The sequence below is a fragment of the Trachypithecus francoisi genome, unplaced genomic scaffold (assembly GCF_009764315.1).
Source record: "Trachypithecus francoisi isolate TF-2019V2 unplaced genomic scaffold, Tfra_2.0 Lachesis_group0, whole genome shotgun sequence".
Lineage (NCBI taxonomy): Eukaryota > Metazoa > Chordata > Mammalia > Primates > Cercopithecidae > Trachypithecus > Trachypithecus francoisi.
Genome location: NW_022681453.1, coordinates 142,240,791 through 142,262,530, shown reverse-complemented (window position 1 = coordinate 142,262,530; position 21,740 = coordinate 142,240,791). Strand labels below are relative to the sequence as shown.

Genomic DNA, 21,740 nt, shown 5'->3' with positions numbered 1-21,740 from the left:
TTTTTCCTCAAAGTCACTAAAGAACACTACATTTCCCTTAACTGTCATGGCCAACAACCAGCCTGTTTCTTATCCAGTTTATACTGGCAATTCCCAAACAGTGCACAGAGAACATTGTCCCAGATCAGTGAAACCTGAGAAACACTGCAGCCTACATTGTCTCCCGGAGATACGTACTACACACTTCCGTAATAATGACTCTGCAAATCCTACAAACATACAAACCTGTTGAGCTTTATTTAACTAGAATTTCCAAACTTATTTGACCACAGAATCTTTTTTTCTGGTGGGGCATATGTTAATCTCTTGAAAAGTCTGTGAAGTGTCTCATGTTCAAATTTAACATCTTGTTGGTGACCGAACTTACATTGATGTCCTTCAGTTCTTCTTTCAGGGTGTCTACAGTTTCTGTTTTCTCACAGACCGATGTTCTTAGCTCCTGGATCTGGTTCATGAGGTCAGCTACAACTTTCTGATGAGGACAGAAATAATATCTTCATACCCAATGACATTGAGGAGAAGAAAAGTTTTAAATGGTAAATCACCTTTCCTAATGGCAATATGGTAAGTCAATTTTATTTTAGTAAAAGTTCATATGTCACATTAGTATCAATTTATATATATATATATATATATGTTTGTTTTTTTTTTTTTTAAATTTTGAGACGGAGTCTCACTGTGTCACCCAGGCTAGAGTGCAGTGGCGCGATCTCGGCTCACTGCAAGCTCCACCTCCCGGGTTCACGCCATTCTCCTGCCTCAGCCTCCCAACTAGCTGGGATTACAGGCGCCTGCCACCACGCCCAGCTAATTTTTTGTATTTTTAGTAGAGACGGGGTTTCACCGTGTTAGCCAGCATGGTCTCGATCTTCTGACCTCGTGATCTGCCCACCTCAGCCTCCCAAAGTGCTGGGATTACAGGCATTAGCCACTGCTCCTGGCATCAATTTATATTGTAATGGCTTTATAATTTTTTTTTTTTTTTTTGAGACAGAGTTTTGCTCTTGTTGCCTAGGCTGGAGTGCAATGGTGCGATCTTGGCTCACTGCAACTTCCGCTTCCCAGGTTCAAGCAATTCTCCTGCCTCAGCCTCCCGAGTAGCTAAGATTACATGTGCCACCACACCTGGATAATTTTGTATTTTTAGTAGAGACAAGGTTTCTCCATGTTGGTCAGGCTGGTCTCGAACTCCTGACCTCAAGTGATCCTCCTGCCTTGGCCTCCCAAAGTGCTGGAATTACAGGCGTGAGCCACTGTGCCCAGTCTATCATATTTCATTTAATCATTTGTTTTGGTGTTATGAATGTATATGAGCTAGACGAATTTTATACCTAATAGAAGAATTTTATACCTAATTTTAAACTTGGACATGTATACTATTTTTATTATTCTAGTTAAAGTCAACACCAGGGATTTGAAAATTTGTATCATGGGACTTCAAGTCAACAAGAAAGGGTCACACTAATATCAGCATCCTAGTTAAAACCGTAGGATGCGTTTTAGAAACACTGCCATCCAAAGTGACAGTAGTTTGTACTTGAAGTTACATGGAAAATTAACTTCAGTGGAAGACCTCATTCTCTAGCAACCTTGGAAGATGAGCAAGGCCTAACTGCATACAGAAATATTCATACTATCTATTGGTCACCCTGGAGGTACAAGAGGAGGTAGGAGAACAAAATGTTAAACGAGCATTTATAAGAAAATGCGGCCGGGCGCGGTGGCTCAAGCCTGTAATCCCAGCACTTCGGGAGGCCGAGACGGGCGGATCACGAGGTCAGGAGATCGAGACCATCCTGGCTAACACGGTGAAACCCCGTCTCTACTAAAAATACAAAAACTAGCCGGGTGAGGTGGCGGGCGCCTGTAGTCCCAGCTACTCGGGAGGCTGAGGCAGGAGAATGGCATGAACCCGGGAGGCGGAGCTTGCAGTGAGCTGAGATCCGGCCACTGCACTCCAGTCTGGGCGACAGAGCGAGACTCCGCCTCAAAAAAAAAAAAAAAAGAAAATGCACAGAAAGATGTAGCTTCAAAGTCTACCAACCTTATCAGAATCTCTAGACTTTTCCAGGGAACTGATCACTTTTTCAGTAGCAAGCAAGCTTTCTTCTAGTTTCTGCACTTTTGCCATCTATGGTGAAAAAGAAATATTTTTAGAAGAATAATTAAATCAAAGTTAACCATATACACAGATAAGTTGAAAGCAGCTTCTCATATTATAGAGTCTACGCTAGGAGTAATACTTGAAAATGATAAATCATGTTGAAAGGCAGTGGTTTTGTGCTGTCTACCAGGAGACTACCAACAAATTATTATTGTAACCCTCGGGGAGTTAGAAAAACAAGAGTTGAAAAACAATAGGCTGGGCACGGTGGCTCATGCCTGTAATCCCAGAACTTTGGGAGGCCAAGGTAGGTGGATCACTTGAGCTCCAGAGTTCAACCCTGGGCAACATGGTGAAACCCCATCTCTACAAAAAATACAAATATTTAGCCAGGCATAGGTGGTGCACACCCATAGTCCCAGCTACTCGAGAGGCTGAGGTGTGAAAATCACCTGAGCTTGGGAAGTCAAGGCTATAGTGAGCCATCACTGTGCCACAGAACTGCAGCCTGGGTGACAGAGAGAGACACTGTCTTAAAAAAAGAAGAAAATAATAATAATAATAATAATAATAATAATAGAACCAGCCCCAAATTCCATCTCTTTCTTACTAATTTCCAACATCTGCAAGCTGAAATCATTTTTATAATAAGCCTCTTTAGGGATCAGGAATAAAAGTTATAAACTTCAAATTCTAGAGTTAGAGTAATAGGAAATTTACCTGCTGCTCACACTTGGCCATCTCTTTCTGTTTCTCCTGACGTACAGCCTCAAGAACTTTTAAGATTTCTCTGGAAGAGAAGAATTATCTTTTACCCCTGACTTCATTCAGTGAAAACAGGAACTCAATCTGTTAGTACAGAAGAGATTAAGTGCAAATGAACTTTGTTAGGCACACACTTGGTGTCAGGCATTATCTTCCAGTGGGGATCAGAAATTTGAACCCATTTCTTCAACAATTATTCAATGAGAACCCATTTTTGTGCCATGACTGTTTTTCCTCAGAGTGTTCAGTACTCCTAAATATAACATATATAATATAGTATTTGTTTATTACCTGTCTCCCTGTGCTAGAGGTTAAAATCCATGAGGACAGGGATGTTTTTGTTCACTGTTTCACCTCTAAATGTTCTGGCATTCACCAGATCAGTGCCTGGCTTGTTGGATATCAGTAAATGTTTGAATGAATGAGTAAATGTCAATTGTTTGTCTCTCAACTGGATGTACGCTCTACGTTTACCACTGTATACCAGGGCCTAGAAGAAAATCGACCTCATAGGAAGAGCTCCATAAGTACCTACTGAATAAACAAATTCTTCTCATTAGAGTGACTCTCAGCCTAGTGATTGAGGAGATTCACTGAGATTACCAAGGAGAGGAACTTGGAAAGAGGGAAGAAATATGGCAGCATTCCTGTTAGGGGACATTCCTGGTGGAAAAATATTTGTAGACACAGAAATAAAAATCTGTCTCCTCCTTCCAATAATAAAAGGAATAGTTAGAAGTCATCTTATTATATATTTGCTGTGATTTATTTACAGAAGGCCCTGAGTTCTGATTACCACCAATTCCTATTCATTTAAAAGTACTATAGCTAGTTGTTAAATGTTTTGAAAAATTAAGTTTCTCCACATAGCCATTTATACAAAAGAACCTGCTGTTCCTTTTGGAATGCTTTAAAAAAATAACTCTTTACAGGGTACTGGCAATAAAAAAAACAAGACTAAGAATGTGGTATTAAACAATATTCTAGTATGCTAGTAGAAAAGATAAATAGCACTCACTTAGAACTGTTTTCTTTATCTTCTTCAAACTGTAATGATAATTTGTTATTGCGTTCTTTTTCTGCCTCAAGAAGCTCCATCAAATTCTAAAAGACAACGTTAGATTTTAAGTAACTGTTACTAGTAATGCGCAGTCAACAAACATGTCAAGTACCTTCTATGTGGCAAGCACTGTGGGCAAGTATAGCAAGGAAGGAGGAAAGGACAGTCCTTATCCTGCACTCAAAAGGACAGTCACAGATGCAGGACAAATTCACCAACCAATTCCCTTCTTAACGTACGTTCAGATCAGATTTCAGAGTTTCATTTTCTTTTTTGCAGTTTTGGAGGTTTCTTGAAAGTTGGTCAATTTCAAATTTCATTACTTCCTGTAAGTTGTCATAGGAATCCTGTAGGCAGGCTTTGCTCTCAAGCAGCTTTTCGTTTTCTAACCTTTATAAGGAAAATATTTTAAAAATGGTAAATAAACATTTAATGTATTTCTATTAATCAGATCATCTGCACTTCAATTTATCCCATCTACAGCCCATTCCCAACTCACATAAGCCTCAAGTGATATAAGGCTCCTTATGGACCTGTGTGAAATGTCCATAATGCACAAACATGTGAGACACACTGGACCACAGAGTAGTTTGGTAGGAACAGAAAAGACAAGTAGAAGCATTAGCTTGCAGGCATCACTTCCTCATTCTCTCCCCATGGCTTCAACCAGACATGCTTAATTGATTAGCAATTTATAGTGATTAGACTCATTTAGGGGTTTCCAGACCTAACCCACATGTAAGCCAGGCACTGGCTGTTAATTTCCAAGTTTTATTGATAGCTCAACTCCAACTATTCATACATCCTCTCAGCTCTAGGAACATCAAGATGACAATGTGACTGATTTGAGCAAGAGAGAAAATGTCTTTGGCAGATAATTACTGCTTTTTTTTTTTGCTTTTCATCCTCTTATTTCCCTCCTGAGTAAGCTGTAGCACCTCCAAGAATCCAGAACTCAGCCAAGAACTACCACACAATCAATCTGACCTCTGGATCATTCAAAACAGATGTCCTAGCTTATGTACAGAAGGTTATATTATAATGGAATATCTGGAATATTATATATTATATATGGAATATCTGCTATACTAACTCAAAGCAGAGCAGAAGCAGCAAATCATAAAGTGGTATAAATCAGTTGCTAAAGATAGATACATGGGCAACAGATGGTAGGGAAGGGGAACATATTTACGCATTTATGGCACAAACTATACAGATATAGATATATAAAGTAGACAAAATAATTCAAGAAACACATAGCAGTGTCGTGCTGTTTCATTCAGAGGCCTTAACAACCATTGAAGGTCACAGTGGAATACAAGCAGCCCAGTAAATGATGTACTTACACTGGAGACACTGAGAAGGTTAAATTGTGTTCAGTGTATTTAAAAAGCTAGGAAGAGGCTGGGCACAGTGGCTCATGCCTCTAATCCCAGCACTTTGGGAAGCTGAGGTGGGTGGATCGCTTGAGCTCAGGGGTTTGAAAACAGCCTGGGCAACATGGCGAAACTCTGTCTCTACAAAAAATAGAAAAAGTAGCTGGGTGCACTGGCATGTGCCTGTAGTCCCAGCTATGTGGGAAGCTGAGAGGGGAGGACAGCTTGAGCCCGGGATATTGAGGCTGCAGTAAGCTATGTTTATGCCACTGCACTCCAGCCTGGGTGACAAAGTGAGACACTGTCTCAAAAACAAACAAACAAACAAACCTAGGACGTATTTAATGATGAAAACAGAATTTAAGTACGTACCAAAATATAGTGGATTCTTAACATTTTTTGATGTAGTTCAACTCTGACATATAAACATTAGGAAATTAAGATCCCATGAGATTAGTGACTTCAAAAAATATCACACAAAATAGTTTGAGGTGAGGCCAGATCATCAGATCCAGTGATTAAGAAGTTAAAACAAATGCTAAGTGTAAGAGACGGCAACAGTGCACCTGTGATAAGTTATCGATAAATTACCTATTTTGTTTAACTAATTTGAGTTGGGTTACATCACTTGCACTTCAAGTACATTACCGGCCAATCAGAGAGCTAGATAAATGGACTTGGTGCTGGGGAAATGGGACAGGGTGGTGGAGGCTGTGCTGACCCAGACAGCACATTCCGTCTCTAAATAGAAAGGAGTGAGTTTTGCAGCAACTGATGCTGCCATGCAGGGATGTGGGCCTAGTGGTACCAAATTGTATGATTTTGCTACAGAATGCTGAAATATAGATTTTTATAAGAAAACACTCAATTTTTAAAATGCTACGTTCATTTATTTTTCTTTAGCCACTGGGCAGGCCTAAGAAAAATGTATGTGAATTAGACAAGATGGCCAAATAGGAACAGCTGTAGTCTGCAGCTCCCAGTGGGATCAACACAGAAGACAGGTGGTTTCTGCATTTCCAACTGAGGGACCTGGTTCATCTCACTGGGACTGGATGGACAGTGGGTGCAGACCATGGAGGGCGAGCCAAAGCAGAGCAGGTGTCGCCTCACCCGGGAAGCACAAGGGGTTGGGGAATTTCCCTTTCCTAGACAAGGGAAGCCGTGACAGACTGTACCTGGAAAAATGGGACACTCCCTCCCTAATACTGAGCTTTTCCAATGGTCTTATCAAATGGCACACCAGGAGATTATATCCCGCACCTAGCTTGGTGGGTCTGATGCCCATGGCGCCTGGCTCACTGCTAGCACAGCAGTCTGAGATCGACCTGCGAGGTAGCAGCCAGGCAGGGAGAGGGCCATCAGCCATTGCTGAGGCTTGAGTAGGTAAACAAAGCAGCCTGGAAGCTGGAACTGGGTGGAGTCCACCACAGCTTGGCAAGGCCAGGTGCCTCTATAGATTTCACCTCTGGGGGCAGGGCACAGCTGAGCAAAAGGCAGCAGAAACTTCTGCAGACTTAAACATCCCTGTCTGACAGCTCTGAAGAGAGCCATGGTTCTCCCAACATGGTGTTTGAGCTCTGAGAATGGACAGACTGCCTCCTCAAGTGGGTCCCTGACCCCTGTGTGGCCTAACTGGGAGACACCTCCCAGTAGGAGCCAACTGACACCTCATACAGGTGGGTGCCCCTTTGGGACGAAGCTTCCAGAGGAAGGATCAGGCAGCAATATTTGCTGTTCTGCAGCCTCCGCTGGTGATACCCAGGCAAACAGGGTCTGGAGTGGAACTCCAACAAACCCCAACAGACCTGCAGCTGAGGGACCTGACTGTTAGAAGGAAAACTAACAAACAGAAAGGAACAGCACCAACATCAACAAAAGGGGCATCCACACCAAAACCTCATCTGCAGGTCACCAACATCAAAGATCAAAGGTAGATAAAACCACAAAGATGGGGAGAAACCACAGCAGAAAAGCTGAAAATTCTAAAAACCAGAGCGCCTCTTCTCCAAAGGACTGCAGCTTCTCACCAGCAACAGAATAAAGCTGGACAGAGAATGACTTTGACAAGTTGACAGAAGTAGGCTTCAGAAGGTCAGTAATAACAGACTTCTCCGAGCTAAAGGAGCATGTTTGAACCCATTGCAAGGAAGCTAAAAACCTTGAAAAAAGATTAGACAAATGGCTAACTAGAATAAACAGTGCAGAGAAGACCTTAAATGAACTGATGGAGCTGAAAACCATGGCATGAGAACTTCGTGACGCATGTACAAGCTTCAATAGTGGATTCGATCAAGTAGAAGAAAGGGTATCAGGGATTGAAGATCAAATTAATGAAATAAAGTGAGAAGAGAACTTTAGAGAAAACAGAGTAAAAAGAAATGAACAAAGCCTCCAAGAAACACGGTACTATGTGAAAAGACCAAATCTACGTTTGATTGGTGTACCTGAAAGTGACAGGGAGAATGGAACCAAGTTGGAAAACACTTTTCAGGATATTATTATCCAGGAGAACTTCCTCAACCTTGCAAAGCAGGCCAACATTCAAATTCAGGAAATACAGAGACCACCACAAAGATACTCCTCAAGAAGAGCAACCCCAAGACACATAATTGTCAGATTCACCAAGGTTGAAGTAAAGGAAAAAAAATGTTAAGAGCAGCCAGAGAGAAAGGTCGGGTTACCCACAAAGGGAAGCCCATCAGACTAACAGTGGATCTCTTGGCAAAAACTCTACAAGCCAGAAGAGTGTGGGGGGCAATATTCAACATTCTTAAAAGAAAAGAATTTTCATATCCAGCCAAACTAAGCTTCATAAGTGAAGGTGAAATAAAATCCTTTACAGACAAGCAAATGCTGAGAGATTTTGTCACCAACAGGCCTGCCTTACAAGAGCTCCTGAAGAAAGCACTAAAAATGGAACGGAACAACTAGTACCAGCCACTGCAAAAACATGCCAAATTGTAAAGACCATCGATGCTAGGAAGAAACTACATCAACTAACGAGCAAAATAACCAGCTAACATCATAATGACAGGATCAAATTCACACATAACAATATTAACCTTAAATGTAAATGGACTAAATGGTTCAATTAAAAGACACAGACTGGAAAATTGGATAAAGAGTCAAGACCCATTGGTGTGCTGTATTCAGGAGACCCATCTCACATGCAGAGACACACATAGGTTCAAAATAAAGGGATGGAGGAAGATCTACCAAGCAAATGGAAAGCAAAGAAAAGCAGGGATTGCAATCCTAGTCTCTCATAAAACAGACTTTAAACCAACAAAGATCAAAAGAGACAAAGAAGGTCATTACATAATGGTAAAGGGATCAATTCAACAAGAAGAGCTAACTATCCTAAATATATATGCACCCAATACAGGAGCACCCAGATTCATAACACAAGTCATTAGAGACCTACAAAGAGACTTAGACTCCCACACAATAATAATGGGAGACTTTAACACCCCACTGTCAATACTAGACAGATCAACGAGACAGAAGGTTAACAAGGATATCCAGAACTTGAACTCAGCTCTGCACCAAGCAGACCGAATAGACATATACAGAACTCACCACCCCAAATTAACAGAATATACATTCTTCTCAGCACCACATCGCACTTACTCCAAAATTGAACAATAGTTAGAAGTTAAGCATTCCTCAGCAAATGTAAAAGAACAGAAATCACAACAAACTGTCTCTCAGACCAAAGTGCAATAAATTAGAACTCAGGAGTAAGAGATTCACTCAAAACCACACAACTACATGGAAACTGAACAACCTGCTCCTGAATGACTACTGGGTAAATAACGAAATGAAGGCAGAAATAAAGATGTTCTTTGAAACCAATGAGAACAAAGACACAACATACCAGAATCTCTGGGACACATTTAAAGCAGTGTGTAGAAGGAAATTCATAGCACTAAATGCCCATAAGAGAAAGCAGAAAAGATCTAAAATCGACACCCTAATATCACAACTAAAAGAACTAGAGAAGCAAGAGGAAACACATTCAAAAGCTAGCAGAAGGCAGGAAATAACTAAGATCAGAGCAGAACTGAAGAAGACAGAGACACAAAAAAAACCCTTCAGAAAATTAATGAACCCAGCAGCTGGTTTTTTGAAAAGATCAACAAAATTGATAGACTGCTAGCAAGACTAATAAAGAAAAAAGAGAGAAGAATCAAATAGACGCAATAAAAAATGATAAAGGGGATATCACCACCAATCCCACAGAAATACAAACTACCATCAGAGAAAGCTATAAACACCTCTATGCAAATAAACTAGAAAATCTAGAAGAAATGGATGAATTCCTGGACACATACACCCTCCCAAGACTAAACCAGGAAGAAGCTGAATCTCTGAATAGACCAATAACAGGCTCTGAAATTGAGACTGTAATTAATAGCCTAGCAACCCAAAAAAGTCCAGGACCAGATGGATTCACAGCTGAATTCTACCAGAGGTACAAAAAGGAGCTGGTACCATCCCTTCTGAAACTATTCCAATCAACAGAAAAAGAGGGAATCCTCCTTAACTCATTTTATGAGGCCAGCATCATCCTGATACCAAAGCCTGGCAGAGACACAACAAAAAAAGAGAATTTTAGACCAATATCTCTGATGAACATCAATGCAAAAATCCTCAATAAAATACTGGCAAACCGAATCCAGCAGCACATCAAAAAGCTTATCCACTACAATCAAGTCAGCTGTAACTATGGCATGCAAGGCTGGCTCAACATATGCAAATCAATAGATGTAATCCATCACATAAACAGAACCAATGACAAAAACCACATGATTATTTCAATAGATGCAGAAAAGGCCTTTGACAAAATTCAACAGCCCTTCATGCTGAAAACTCTCAATAAACTAGATATTGATAGAATGTATCTCAAAATAGTAAGAGCTATTTATGACAAACCCACAGCCAATATCATACTGAATGGGCAAAAACTGGAAGCATTCTCTTTGAAAACTGGCACAAGACAGGGATGCCCCCTCTCACCACTCCTATTCAACAGAGTGTTGGAAGTTTTGGCCAGGGCAATCAGGCAAGAGAAAGAAATAAGGGGTATTCAATTAGGAAAACAGGAAGTCGAATTGTCCCTGTTTGCAGATGACCTGATTGTATATTTAGAAAACCTCATCATCTCAGCCCAAAATCTCCTTAAGCTGATAAGCAACTTCAGCAAAGTCTCCGGATACAAAATCATGTGCAAAAATCACAAGCATTTCTATACACCAATAATGGACAGAGAGCCAAATTATGAGTGGACTCCCATTCACAACTGCTACAAAGAGAATAAAATACCTAGGACTCCAACTTACAAGGTATGTGAAGGACCTCTTCAAGGAGAACTATACTACAAACCACTGCTCAACGAAATAAAAGATGACACAAACAAATGGAAGAACATTCCATGCTCATGGATAGGAAGAATCAATATTGTGAAAATGGCCTTAATGCCCAAAGTAATTTATAGATTCAATGCCATCCCCATCAAGCTACCAGTGACTTTCTTCACAGAACTGGAAAAAACTACTTTAAAGTTCACATGGAACCAAAAAAGAGCCCACATTGCCAAGACAATCCTAAGCCAAAAGAACAAAGCTGGAGGCATCATACTACCTGACTTCAAACTATACTACAAGGCTTCAGTAACCAAAACAGCCTTGTACTGGTACCAAAACAGAGAGATAGACCAATGGAACAGAACAGAGCCCTCAGAAATAATACCACACATCTACAACCATCTGATCTTTGACAAACCTGACAAAAACAAGAAATGGGGAAGGATTCCCTATTTAATAAATGGTGCTGGGAAAACTGGCTAGCCATATGTAGAAAGCTGAAACTGGATACCTTCCTTATACCTTATACAAAAATTAATTCAAGATGGATTAAATACTTAAATGTTAGACCTAAAACCATAAAAAACCCTAGAAGAAAACCTAGGCAATACCATTCAGGACATAGGCATGGGCAAAGACTTCATGACTAAAACACCAAAAGCAATGGCAACAAAAGCCAAAATAGACAAATGGGATCTAATTAAACTAAAGAGCCTCTGCACAGCAAAAGAAACTACCATCAGAGTGAACGGGCAACCTACAGAATGGGAGAAAATTTTTGCAATCTACCTATCTGACAAAGGGCTAATACCCAGAATCTACAAAGAACTTAAACAAGTTTACTAGAACAAAACAATCCCATCAAAAAGTGGGCAAAGGATATAAACAGACACTTCTCAAAAAAAGACATTTATGCAACAAACAGACACATGAAAAAAATGCTCATCATCACCAGTCATCAGAGAAATGCAAATCAAAACCACAATGAGATATCGTCTCAGACCAGTTAGAATGGCGATCATTAAAAAGTCAGGGAACAACAGATGCTGGAGAGGATGTGGAGAAATAGGAATGCTTTTACACTGTTGGTGGGAGTGTAAATTAGTTCAACCATTGTGGAAGACAGTGTGGTGATTCCTTAAGGATCTGGAACTAGAGATACCGTTTGACCCACTGATCCCATTACTGGGTGTATACCCAACGGATTATATATCATGCTGCTATAAAGACACATGCACATGTATGTTTATTGTGGCACTATTCACAATAGCAAAGACTTGGAACCAACCCAAATGTCCATCAATGATAGACTAGATTAAGAAAATGTGGCACACATACACCATGGAATACTATGCAGCCATAAAAAAGGATGAGTTCATGTCCTTTCCAGGGACATGGATGAAGCTGGAAACCATCATTCTCAGCAAATTATCACAAGGACAGAAAACCAAACACCGCATGTTCTCACTCATAGGTGGGAACTGAATAATGAGAATACTTGGACACAGGGCAGGGAACATCACACACCAGGGCCTGTCAGGGGGTGGGGGGCTGGGGGAGGGATAGCATTAGGAGAAATACCTAATGTAAATGATGAGTTAATGGGTGCAGCAAAGCAACATGGCACATGTATACCTATGTAACAAACCTGCACGTTGTGCACATGTACCCTAGAACTTAAAGTAAAATAAAAATTAAAAAAAAAAAAAAAAAAAAAAGAAGGAAGAAGCAGCAGATAAATATGGGATTTTGCCTAAAACTCAAGCTATTCAACATTCAGTGAGATAGAGATACGGCAAGGAAAGGTTACAAATGTCATCACTTTCTCTGTTATGAAAATGAAACTACTGTCAGTATTTCATTAGTAATAATTACGCATTTTTTCATTTTACAAATAGAGATGAATCTTTTAATTAAAAAAAAAGGGAAAATGTATGTATAGATGGCTCTGGCCTGCACATCTCAAGTTTTCTTCCTCTCTTTCAATTTCTGGTTGTATATCCAAAAAACACTCAACAGCTACAGATTTTAATCTTTGTAATGTCTACAAAAATTAAACTCAAGGCTGCCTATTAGTAGCTTTTCCAGAGCAAACAGTTACATTTACATCACATTCACAGTATAACATTCATGTCCATTATTAAATTGTGGCTATAGACACAGGAGACATTGTCAAAAAGTGTTATGTTATACAAAAGGTTGAAATTAGCAAGAAGAAAAAAAGAAACAGTAAATAACAAAGAAGAATCTATTTACATGTGAGATTACATTTGTGTCAAGATTACCAGTACTGACCAATCAGCCAGCCTTTGTAGAGTTAGTGTGCACAGCAGTGATGACTATTGTTTTAGTTTACCTTACGCTGTCCTTTCTTCTAGTAAGAGCACACCTTTCCTTCCAGAGCAGGCACATTACTCTATGTTGGGCCAGTGCCATCTCAAACCTGGTAAGTGACTAGTCCAAAGGGGAGCAGATGACTCAAGCAAAACCAATTCAGATTTTCTCTGAGCTGTTGGGAGAGAGAATTTCTTTACAGGGGTTTTTATGCTGGGAACCAAAATATGGAGCTGTGTGAGGCAATCTGTTCCTTGTCACATAGAAGAAGGACCTCAATAATAGGAGGGAATAAGAGCAATACATAGAGCAGAGCAGAGCTGAGAGAGATAGAACACTGACAATATTGTTTGAGACTCAGACTAGTCTGTTCCTGAAACTAAAATCACCTCTGGGACTTCCCAATATTGGAGCCAATAAATTATCTTTTTTATTTGTTTAACTGCTTTGAGTTGGGTTTAACACTTGTAAATTCAAACAGTCGTAGGTTACAGCCAATCAGGCAACGTGAAACCATAAGAAAACAACTCTACCTGAGATTATCTAATTGAAGCTGTACATGCATGTGTCTTTCGGAAAGTTTGTTGAATTCTTTCTCCTGACTCGTTTTGAATGAACTATACTCCAATTTCACTGAAGAAAGCTCCTTGTCAGCAGAATGAAGGACTACTCGCAGGTCGTGTACCTCACTTTTCAAAACTAAAAAACAAAACATATCCTCAATAGGTTTCTTAAAGCAGACAAATAAATTTCATAGGTACTATTCCCACAATTAGCAAAATCAAGTCGAAGAGACTATTTTAAGGAAAAATGTTGAAGAATTAAGTGGTGGGTACCTAGCAGCACTGAGATTTCTGTTTCCTTCCTCTCCCTTGCACACGGTTTTTGGTGAATTCCTACTGAAATAGAAAGAGTTAACATCTGTCCCTGACTTACAGGTCACTTGACTTTGCTAGATTTCTCCTGTAAAATGTGCTTCAAAACTCCTAACATAAAGGCAGGCACAGTGGCTCATGTCTATAATCCCAGCACTTTGTGAGGCTGAGGCAGGCAAAATGCTTGAGGTTAGGAGTTCGAGACCAGCCTGAGCAACATGGCAAAACCCTGTCTCTACCAAAAATATAAAAAATTAGCTGGGTGTGGTGGTGAGCACCTGTGGTCCCAGCTACTGAGGAGGCTGAGGTGGGAGGATCGCTTGAGCCTGGGAGGTGGAGGTTACAGTGAGCCGAGATCGCACCACTGCACTCCAGCCTGGGTGACAAAGTGAGACTCTGTCTCAAAACAAACAAACAAAACTCTTAATATAAGAAAAAAAATTAAAAGATATAACATATTCTAAGTGAGCTCATCTTAGTTATTGAAAAATCCCTTGGAAATTTGCCTAAACTTTCCAACATGGGTCAAACACTTCAGGTCTTCTAAGACAACTACAACTGCAAATAGTATTAGTTAACTTTTTAGTTCAAAGAAAACAGAATGGCTATCTCTTTTTGTTTTAGCTTTATTACAAACCACTGCAAGTACTTTAATGAAGTGAAAAATAAAGTGAAAACATTGGGAATCAAATGATATTCTCACATCTACAAACATATACAAATATATAACCTATGCTTTGCTAATATTAAAACATTCATGAATTCAAGACACTTCATTTTCAAAGCAGCTTATTTAAAACTTTAAGCAGGCTGGGCATGGTGGCTTATGCTTGTAATCCCAGCACTTTGGGAGGCCGAGGTGGGTGGATCCCCTGAGGTCAGCAGTTTGAGACCAGCCTGGCCAACATGGTAAAACCCTGCCTCTACCTACTAAAAATATAAAAACTAGGCCACGTGTGTTGGCTCACGCCTGTATTCCCAGCACTTTGGGAGGCCAAGGTGGGTGGATCACCTGAGGTCAGGAGTTCGTGACCAGCCTGGCCAACATGGCGAAACCACGTCTCTACTAAAATTAGCTGGGCTTGGTGGTGCATGCCTATAATCCCAGCTACTTGGGAGGCAGAGACAGGAGAACTGCTTGAACCCAGGAGCCGGAGGTTGCAGTAAGCCGCCGAGATCCCACCACTGCACTCCAGCCTGAGCAACAGAGCAAGACTCCGTCTCAAAAAAAAAAAAACATCCAAAGAAGAAAAAAATTAGCCACGCATGGTAATGCACTCCTGTAATCCCAGCTACTACTCAGGAGGCTGAGGTGGGGAATTGCTTGAACTCGGGAGGTGGAGGTTGCAGTAAGCCGAGATCATGCCACCGGACTCCTGCCTGGGTGACAAAGCAAGACTCTGTCTCAAAAACAAACAAAAAACTTTTTTTTTTTTTTTTTTTTTTGAAACGGAGTCTCGCTCTGCCGCCCAGGCTGGAGTGCAGTGGCCAGATCTCAGCTCACTGCAAGCTCCGCCTCCCGGGTTTACGCCATTCTCCTGCCTCAGCCTCCCGAGTAGCTGGGACTACAGGCGCCCGTCACGTCGCCCGGCTAGTTTTTTGTATTTTTTAGTAGAGACGGGGTTTCACCGTGTTAGCCAGGATGGTCTCGATCTCCTGACCTCGTGATCCGCCCGTCTCGGCCTCCCAAAGTGCTGGGATTACAGGCTTGAGCTACCGCACCCGGCCACAAACAAAAAACTTCAAGCAAACATTTGTATCATTTGTTTACAGACAATGATGGAGATATTTACCTTTTATGATATATTACTGTTACTTACCACTGCATGCAAACTCCAGTCTGGTTATCAAACAACAAACAACAACACAGCAACCATCCAAAAACATAGGAACAGCTTTATCAATAAGAGTAAAAAGATACCGAGTTACAACATTCCTTCAAGTCACAAAGCTCCTGATAGAATAACTTACAGTCATTTTTAGTTTGAGTCTCTTGAAGCTGCTTTTCAAGGACATTCAACTGTGAGAGAAGCTCTTCCTGCTGTTTGGTCCAATCAGTTCTCTCTGATGAGAAAAGCTTTGGGAAAATAGATAAATTTACTGGAAAAGGAATCCTGGTATGCTAAGACGCACTCCAAATCATTAACCTGTTTCTTTTTTTTTTTTTTTGAGACAGAGTCTTGCTCTGTCACCCAGGTTGGAGTGCAGTGACGCAACCTCCAACTCCTGGGTTCAAGTGATTCTCCTGCCTCAGTCTCCTGAGTAGCTGGGATTACAGGCATGCGCCACCACACCCAGCGAATTTTTGTATTTTTAGTAGAGACAGGGTTTCGCCACGTTGGCCAGGCTGGTCTCGAACTCTTGACCTCAGGTGATCCACCTGCCTCGGCCTCCCAAAGTGCTGGGATTACAGGTGTGAGCCACCGTGCCTGGCCTCATTAACCTGCTTCTGTTTTTAAAGTCTAGTTTTAACGTCTCTGACCAGAAGATAATTGGCTGTCCCCATGAACTACAGTAAAGAGGATTAACAACTACGAAGCCATGGACAGTCCATCTTGGTTTCTTCTAAACACATAGCAAGGGATCCATTTGCGTTATTGACTAAGTCAGCCAGGTGCAGACTATGCATGCCTGTCTCATTACCAGAGCAGCATGCCAAGTGACAAGGTAGAGAATACAGCTCAAATAAGCCTTCACTAAGGCCATGTGGCAACACTTTCTTTCTGTGATACTCTCTGAGTATGTTTCATACATACTCAAGGATGTTTGAGGATCCTTGAGGATGTTTCCTCAAGGAAACATTTGAGGGTACTTCATACATTTTCTGAGGCTGTGCTGTTGGTCTCACCTCCTGCATTTGGGTCGAATGATGTTCCAGTTTGTCAACGAGCTGCTGAAGCTTTAGGTTTTTATGCTCTTCTTCATCCAATTTGGCTTGAAGAGCACTCATTTGTTCCTGCAACACAAAAACTTCAGTCATCAAAATTTCTTTTGAAGGAATTCTCAAACATTCCACCATTTCTTCTGCATTAAAGACAAAACAAAACAAAACAAATTCAAAACTTCATATGAACAAAGGTATCAAAGGCCTGTTTGGAGCCAGAAAACAATATCAAAAGGTTATATACTAAATGATTTCTAATGTTTCAGATTTACACTTGTGGTCCGTTAAAGTAGATACTTTGAAATACAAAGGAAAGAAGTGATTAAAATTAAAATCCTGGATTAAATGATAGAGCCATCTTGAGACTTCTAAGAAGCTTCCTCAGGGCTGCAAGCAGTTACCTCACCAGAAAGGCCTCCATGGCCTGGAAAGGACAAAATACTGGGGTTTGGGGTGGTCTGGCCCACTCCAAATTTTACCGGACAGTAGAAAACCTATTTTTAAAAATTAACAAACCATAAAAATTCTGGAATAATCAAATTTCAGGTTATTTCAAATATACTAAAAGCTGTCTAAAATTTGATCTATAATTGAAGGGGTGGCTTGCCCCTCCACACCTGTGGGCGTTTCTCAGGTGGAACGAGAGACTTGAGAAAAGAAATGAGACACAAAGTATAGAGAAAGAAAAAGTGGGCCCAGGGGACCAGTGCTCAGCATACAGAGGACCTACACTGGCAGTATTTATTGATCATTATCTTTACTATCTTAGAAAAAGGGAAGTAGCAGGATAATAGGATCATCATTCTGAGAAGGTCAGCAGTAAGACATATGAATAAAGATCTCTGTGACATAAGTTTAAGGAAAAGTGCTGTGCCTTGATATGCATATGCAAACATCTCCATAAACCCTTTTAGTGCATAAAGAGCAGCATTGCGCTAACAAGTCCTACTTTTCGCCCTAAGGCGGTTTTCTCCTTTCTCAGTAAACAGAACATACAATTGGGTTTTATACCAAGATGTTCCATTGCCTAGGGACGGGCAGGAGACAGATGCTTTTCTCTATCTCAACTGCCAAGAGGCCTTCTTTCCTCTTATACTAGTCTTCCTCAGCACAGAACCTTCACGGTGTCAGGCTGGGGGATGATCAGGTCTTTCCCTTCCCACCAGGCCATATGTCAGACTATCACATGGGGAGAAACCTTGGACAATACCTAGCTTTCCTAGGCAGAGGTCCCTGCGACCTTTGGCAGCGTCCCCGGGTACTTGAGATTAAGAGAATGGTGATGACTTTTCACAAGCATACTGCCTTCAGGCACTTGTTGAACAAAGCACACCCTGCACAGCCCAAAATCTGTTAAACCTTGAGTCACCACAGCATATGTCTCTTGCAAGGACAAGGTTGGGGGTAAGGTCACAGATTAACAGCATCTCAAATACAGAACAAAATGGAGTCTCTTATGTCTACTTCTTTCTATTTAGACACAGTAACAGTCTGATCTCTCTTTCTTTTCCCCACAATAATAAGATTCTTTCAACTTTCTTTTTTTTGAGACAGAGTTTCGCTCTTGTTGCCCAGGTTGAAGTGCAGTGGCGTGATCTCGAATTACTGCAACCTCCGCCTCTCAGGTTCAAGCAATTCTCCTGCCTCACCCTCCTGAGTAGCTGGGATTACAGGCATGCACCACCACACCCGGTTAATTTTGTGTATTTAGTAGAGACGGGGTTTCACCATGTTGATCAGGCTAGTCTCGAGCTCTTGATCTCATGTGATCTGCCTGTCTCAGCCTCCCAGAGTGCTGGGATTACAGGCAAGAGCCACTGCGCCCGGCCTCTTCTAACTTTCTTTAGCAGATACAGCACTGTGCTATATAAACCAGTTCTGGAACTTGGAGCTAGCGGCCAACTGGTCATTTTATACACTAGGGAACCAAAGCCTATGGAGAATGACTTGCTAAAGATTGTAAAGTGGAGACAAAATGCAAGAGTGGGCTGATTTCCAATCTAGGAATGATTATAAACCCACACTTAAAAAGATATGATTTTATTACTAAGCACTTTTGAACACTGTAACTTACAGGGAATTAAAATAATAAACCAAATTTATTTAAATGGATGTCCAGTTATTTATTTTTTCTAGAACAAAACATTACCTGCATTGTACTAAGCTCTTCAGAAATGGCCTCAAAGGCTTGTTCATTCATCTCGGGTGGAACTGGCTCATTTAATATATCATTATCTAATATATTAGAATTCTGAGTGTATAGAGAGCCAAAGCTCCCCGTTTCAGGGCTTAATTTTGGTACTGGTCGGGAACGAAGTTGGCAGGCCTTGGTTGGTGTAGTTATAATCTGCAGCAAAAAATGATTATGGAAAACATTAGCACATATTTAAAAAGGGCATATTTAATAATTTTGTGAATGGAGAGGATAAAATTGAAATACTATTCATGAAAAGAAAGGAAAAAGGGTCCTTGAAACACAGTATAAAAATGCCCAAGTGGAAATAAATTTATCAATTCAACGCAGTCCCAAGCAAAATCCTAATACAATTTTTAAAAATAAACTTAATGAGCTGATATCTAATTTCATACAAAGAATAAATGTACAAGAAGAGACAAGACAATTAAAAAGAACAAGCCAGGCATGATGGTTCATGGCTATAATCCCAACACTTTGAGAGGCTAAGAAGGGGATGATCACTTGAGGCCGGGAGTCCAAGACCAGGCTAGGCAACAAAGTGAGATCCTGTCTCTACCAAAAAAAAAATCATTTTAATTATTTTTACAGGCACGGTGTCCAGGCCCTGTAGTCCCAGCTACTTGGGAAGCTGAGGCAGGAGGATCCCCAAAGCCCAGGTGTTCTAGGGTGCAGTGAGCTATTATCACACCATTGCACTCCAGCCTGAAGTGACAGACTGAGATCCTGTCTCTCAAAAAAAAATAAAAAAAGAACAAATTAGGGAGACCTCCCCATCTGATATAAAAATACATAGGGGTATGGGAGTATGGTCATTAAAATAGTATATTACATTACAGTACATATTAAAACAGTATATTAGCTTATGTACATTCAAATAGAACACTGGGAGGAAATACAAAGTCCAGAAATAGAATTATTATTATTTTTTGAGACAGAGTCTTGCTCTGTTGCCCAGGCTGGAGTACAATGGTGTGATCTTAGCTCACCACAACATCCGCCTCCCAAGTTCAAGTGATTCTCCTGCCTCAGTCTTCCAAGTAGCTGGGACAACAGGCACACACCACCACGCCTGGCTACTTTTTGTATTTTCAGTAGAAATGGGGTTTTACCATGTTGGCCAGGCTGGTCTCCAACTCCTGGCCTCAAGCGATTCACCCGCTTTGGCCTCCCAAAGTGCTAGAATTACAGGCGTGAGCCACTACACCCAGCCCAGAAATAAAATAATTTTTCTGTGGAAATTTCAAGTATCAGGAGTAGCTGAGACCAAAGGTGCACGCCACCACACCTGGCTAAATTTTTTTTTTTTTTTGCAGAGGTAGGGTCTTACTATGTTGCCCAGGCTGGTCTTAAACTCCTGGACTCAAGCAGTCCTCCCGCTTCTGCCTTCCCAAGTGTTGAGATTACAGGTGTGAGCCACTGTGCCTAGCTGTATTATTATTATTATTATCTTTAAGTTAAATCCCTTTCTCATACCATTCAAAAGAAAAACAGCGGATACACAAACACCTCAATGTAAAGCAAAATAAAAGACAAAAAAACATAAAGACAAAAGGCCAATAAACCTGGCTACATCAAAAATATAAAATTTCTACATAACAAAAGCATCACATGCAAAGTTGAAAGACAAGCAACATGATGGAGGAATATATTGGCAGTATACCTAACAAATTTATGCTTATTACATAAAAACAAAATCTGAAGAAAAATATTTTAAAAAATAGTAAAATGGGCTCTTTCTTTTCAGGGAATAGGATATACAAATGGACATGAACATATGAAAGGATATTTGAAATTAGAGAAATGAGAATTAAAACCTTAACAGCAAGATCTCATTTTTTACCCATCAGATGGTCAAATATTAACAAGCCTGACAATGTCAGTTCCTGCGGACAGTGCTGGGAAAGGAGTGCATCTATGCTGCAGGCACAGGGTACAGACACTGGGAGGGAGCTTCAGCTTCACTCACTCAAATGCTAAGACATCCTAAAATGACCAATTCTCCTTTAACAGAATCCACCCCCAGAGAATGCATGCACTCGAAACCATCTACTTAAGCCATAGAAACCTAGGGTTAAAATGAAGTAGGTACCAGTTAATATGGAAAGATCCAAGGCATATCCCTTAAGGGGATATCCTTCATGGTGCTTCAAGCTCTATAATTCAAACTCTATAATTCTTCTGTCCCTCAAGGAAGATGCCTTGGATCTTTCTACATTAACTGGTATGAGGCTCATACTCCTTGAGCCTCACATTAACTGGTATGAGGCTCATATTCCTTGAGCCTCATATCCAAATGAGGCTCTAGGTACCAGTTAATGTGGGAAGCTCTAAGGCATATCCCTGAGTTAACAAAAGCATATTGTGGAATAACATATGAAGAATGACTCTTAAAAAAAAAAAAAAAAGCAAAATAAACAATCTAGGAAACAACTCTATGTGTTTTCTCAGTCTGTATATATTTATAGTATAAAAATGCTAAGAAAAAGGATTAAACTACCTCCAGGAATTGGGGGGGACAAATAATTAGATTAGATACAGATTGGAAGTGATGCTGAAAAGGAATTTTAACTTTAACGTGAAATATGTATATTTCTTTTAAACAAAGAGAATGTATTCATATAGTAGTTGCACAACTAAAACAACAACAAAGGCTCTGAATTGCTATGCCGCTCTTGGCAAACCTTCTAGTCCTCTGAGTCCTGTTTACTCAGTCATAAAAGGAAGAAGTAGGACTAGAATGCCATGGTGTTTCAAGCTCTATAATTGTGCTAAGGGG

General features: G+C 40.5%; 1 protein-coding gene and 1 long non-coding RNA gene across 2 annotated transcripts in view; one reads left to right on the top strand and one right to left on the bottom strand.

Moving 5' to 3' along the window:
• The window catches only part of KIF15 (kinesin family member 15), a 95,564-nt gene that overhangs the window by 25,208 nt on the left and 48,616 nt on the right, over window positions 1-21,740 (bottom strand). The window contains exons 17-25 of the mRNA XM_033212298.1: window positions 18,917-19,114; window positions 16,732-16,839; window positions 15,855-15,960; window positions 13,542-13,707; window positions 4,169-4,319; window positions 3,888-3,973; window positions 2,825-2,894; window positions 2,045-2,131; window positions 368-472 (exon numbers count right to left, since the gene is read on the bottom strand). Of these exons, the coding sequence (XP_033068189.1) occupies window positions 368-472; window positions 2,045-2,131; window positions 2,825-2,894; window positions 3,888-3,973; window positions 4,169-4,319; window positions 13,542-13,707; window positions 15,855-15,960; window positions 16,732-16,839; window positions 18,917-19,114 (1,077 nt within the window). The remainder of the gene's footprint in view (window positions 1-367; window positions 473-2,044; window positions 2,132-2,824; window positions 2,895-3,887; window positions 3,974-4,168; window positions 4,320-13,541; window positions 13,708-15,854; window positions 15,961-16,731; window positions 16,840-18,916; window positions 19,115-21,740) is intronic.
• LOC117084009 lies at window positions 467-3,428 on the top strand. Its single transcript, XR_004437285.1, has 3 exons — window positions 467-564; window positions 1,395-1,667; window positions 2,872-3,428. It is a non-coding gene; the product is annotated as an uncharacterized LOC117084009 (long non-coding RNA).